Consider the following 3,843-nt stretch of genomic DNA (forward strand, 5'->3'; position numbering starts at 1 on the left):
ATAATAGACAAATAGTAATATATATGATCATCATAATAGACAAATAACTCATAAGGTTCCTTTTGTGTTTGGTTTTCCCCATCAAAACATACCCTACACCCTAAAATTTGTGTTTACAATTAAGTAACTTTAAAAAATTAGAGCTTTAAGTATAGCTTCTAGTTCTACCCAAGCTAGGTATGGTTTAGCCCATGGGCAATTTCTCATTGTTACATTAACCACACTTAGCAAGCAAGTATTATGAAACGTAAGCGTGTGACATTAAACGTTACGTAACATTATCCCGTGATGTAACAAATGTACCAATTGATGAGTGATGTTATGGACCTACCAATTATCCCCACTATAAAGTCTTTAATGAATTTAATATTATATAAGATAAGATAACAATCTAATGAAACATTCTTATGATAATGCAAGAATACAAAGATAAGATATTCCTATTTCTTATTTTCTTCAAAAACATTTGATGTCTTGTGGGCACATTGAAGAATGTTGCTTTGCTTGTACCATTCTTATTGTTAATTTTATGTGGGTCATATGATCTCTCCATAGGAATGCATGAATCAGGAATACATTTGATTTATCTTCTGTCCTAACAGTTATACCATATACGATTAGTTAGAAAAATACTTAATTATTATTTTTAATTTAAATATATTTGTTGACAAAGTAGCATACATTACCTTTTACACTATGTTAAGTGTGAAAGTGGTAGATGTTCTTGGAATCAAAGTAACATATCAAAGTTTTGAACATTTACACCAAGATAAGTGCAATACTATTCTTCTCTTATGGCCTTTGTCTTAGCTCAATTATACGTGAACTATATTATAATATTGGCACCATAGGTTATATTTTTATATATATAGAACATGTGATAGCCTTCTTTAACTCAAAATATGAAAAACCAAACCTTAGAACTCAAAATCATGGTGTCACAAGTTTCATACTTGGCAACTCTAGTACTTTTATTATCAGTTTCATTGGCAAGTTCATCTTCAATTGAAGAAAATTTTATCCAGTGTCTAAGTTTCCATTCAGATAAGGCTGCACCATTTTATCCATCAATTTACACTCCAAAAAATGCTTCATTCAACAACATCCTTAATTCAACTGCACAGAATCTAAGGTTATTAGTGCCTTCAGCACCAAAACCTGAGTTTATATTCACACCCTTAACTGATTCACATGTCCAAGTTGCTGTGATTTGCTCAAAGAAACTTGGTATTCATATGAGAGTGCGAAGCGGCGGCCACGACTATGAAGGGCTCTCATATGTTTCAGAAATTGAAGCACCTTTCATAATCATTGATTTGGTAAAGCTTTGCGGCGTGGACATCAATATTGATGACAAGAGTGCTTGGATTCAAGCTGGTGCAACAATTGGTGAAGTCTATTACAAAATATACGAGAAAAGCGCGATTCACGCCTTCCCTGCTGGCCTATGCACAAGCTTAGGTGTTGGTGGACACATAACAGGAGGTGCATATGGGTCCATGATGAGAAAGTATGGCCTTGGTGCTGATAATGTACTTGATGCAAGAATTATTGATGCCAATGGCAATATTCTTGATAAGGAAGCAATGGGGGAAGATCTATTTTGGGCTATTAGAGGAGGTGGAGGGGCAAGTTTTGGAATCATTCTTTGGTGGAAGATAAAGCTTGTTCTTGTTCCTGAAGTTGTGACAGTTTTTACAGTTACAAAAACCATAGAGCAAGGTGCAACCAAGGTTCTTCAAAGGTGGCAAGAAGTGGCACCTTATATCGATGATGCTCTCTTTATTAGAGTCATTATTCAACCAGCTAGTGTTGCAAACAAAACTGAGAGAACTATCACAACTTCTTACAATGCTCAATTCCTTGGTGGTGCTGATAGGCTTCTCCAAGTTATGAATGAAAGCTTTCCTGAATTAGGCTTAACAAGAAAAGATTGCTTGGAAACTAGTTGGATCAAATCTGTGCTCTACATTGCTGGCTATCCGAACAATACGCCGCCCGAAATTCTACTTGAAGGGAAACCAACATTCAAGAACTACTTCAAAGCAAAATCAGATTTTGTGAGAGAACCAATACCCGAAACGGGACTTCAAGGATTATGGCAAAGGTTGCTTGAAGAAGATAGTCCCTTGATGATTTGGAACCCATATGGTGGAATGATGAGCAAGTTTTCGGAATCTGATATCCCATTCCCTCATAGAAATGGAACACTTTACAAAATTCAGTACTTGACTCTTTGGCAAGATGGAGATAAGAATGCCACAAAACATGTTGAATGGATTAGGAACCTTTATAACTACATGACTCCTTTTGTGTCTAAGTCCCCAAGGGAAGCATATGTGAACTATAGAGATCTTGATATAGGAATGAACAAAAAGAATAGCACAAATTACATAGAGGCAACTACTTGGGGTAACATGTATTTCAAGGATAACTTCAATAGGTTGGTGAAGATAAAGACCAAAGTTGATCCTGAAAACTTGTTCAGGCATGAGCAAAGTATTCCACCACTTCCAGTTTCACATATGAGGCTTAGAGACAAGAAATTCAAGACCTTGGAATAAGGCTCTTTCTATGTTGTCAGAGTCATTGGGCTTATTGGTATCTATAAATTTGTTTGAAGGTTTTATTAGCTAATTAAGACAAATAAAGCATATGCATTTCGGTTAGTACTCTGCATTTTTGTGAAGCACTGATGAAGTGCTTAATCATTTCTGTCTGAGATTGTGTGTGCTTAATCTCAGCCACGTTCATATTAGTGATATTACAAATAAGTTCATGTTACAAATAAGTTCATGTTCACAGATTCAAATACTAATTGCATATATAGATGTTTGATGATTTTCCTTCTTCCCTTCCATAACATACACTGTGAATGTCCATCTTCTTAAGCAATGACAAGGGTCTTAGAATTATGTTAGACACAGTATTAAGTTTACAAATACAGTATCAAACGTTTGTATTAGAAAAAATTCCTCATTTTTGTTATAACTCAGTTGGTGTTTAGATTTCAAAAGCTCCAATAATGGAAAATAGGAGATTCTTTCTTTTGCAGAAAGAACACCTGAGACAAGTGTTTTCGAGTAACGGTGTATGGGAAAAACCAACCAAGTGCAAAGTAGGAACACACAAGAACACAAATATAAGCACCAAACTCAAAGATTCCCCCAAATTATGTGAATATTTTATTCATCAAAACTGATAAAAGCCATGAACTAATCCTAATAAGTTCACAAATCAACCAGCAGAGCAGTGGTAGTTTTCACGAAACAACAATGCAAATGTTAATTTCCAAGGTTCTCGTATCAAACCATACATGTGTTTAAAGTCTTCAATGTGTAAAATTTGTATCTAGAACAAAACTACGGTTAAAGCCTTCAATGTGTAAAAGTTGCATCGAGAACAAAAGCATAGAGCATTATTATTAGTAGTCCCACACTGGTGAAGCTAAAAAGAAGTAAGGTAGAGAAGCAATATAAAATAGAAGCCCAAGTAAAGAAGAACTCATACCTTTCTCGGCCTTTTGGCTAAGATCAAGTGTAGTATCTGTTCTTATCAGTTTAATATCTGATATGTGGGTCATTGGCCCACACGATATTAAATTACTTTTTTAAAGGGGAGAGTCCGTCACAGTAGCTTGCTACTGGGCCTCTCACGTGTCGCCTAAGCGTTGCACTAAAGCTTAGGCCTGGCACACCCTCCAACCTCAGTCTGGAAATTTTTGTATCGAAAAGAAAACATTGTAATTTTTTTATTTGTTAATTAATGGATTAATGATCGATGATAATTTGTTATCCTGATGTCTAGGTAATTGTAGAAGGTCGAAGTATAATTTAATGGATA

The 3,843-nt window shown here is 35.2% G+C and overlaps 1 protein-coding gene across 1 annotated transcript; it reads left to right on the plus strand.

Annotated features, from left to right (window-relative positions):
• Window positions 815-2,669, plus strand: LOC109330182 (berberine bridge enzyme-like 13). Its single transcript, XM_019564251.1, has one exon. It carries the CDS (start codon window positions 903-905, stop codon window positions 2,562-2,564), a length of 1,662 nt encoding a protein of 553 aa, XP_019419796.1. The 5' UTR covers window positions 815-902; the 3' UTR covers window positions 2,565-2,669.

This window comes from Lupinus angustifolius, chromosome LG16 (assembly GCF_001865875.1).
Source record: "Lupinus angustifolius cultivar Tanjil chromosome LG16, LupAngTanjil_v1.0, whole genome shotgun sequence".
In the NCBI taxonomy this organism is placed as follows: domain Eukaryota; kingdom Viridiplantae; phylum Streptophyta; class Magnoliopsida; order Fabales; family Fabaceae; genus Lupinus; species Lupinus angustifolius.

Excerpts from the sequence above, each read along its gene's own strand:
- LOC109330182 (XM_019564251.1), top strand. The coding sequence starts at position 903 with ATGAAAAACCAAACCTTAGAACTCAAAATCATGGTGTCACAAGTTTCA.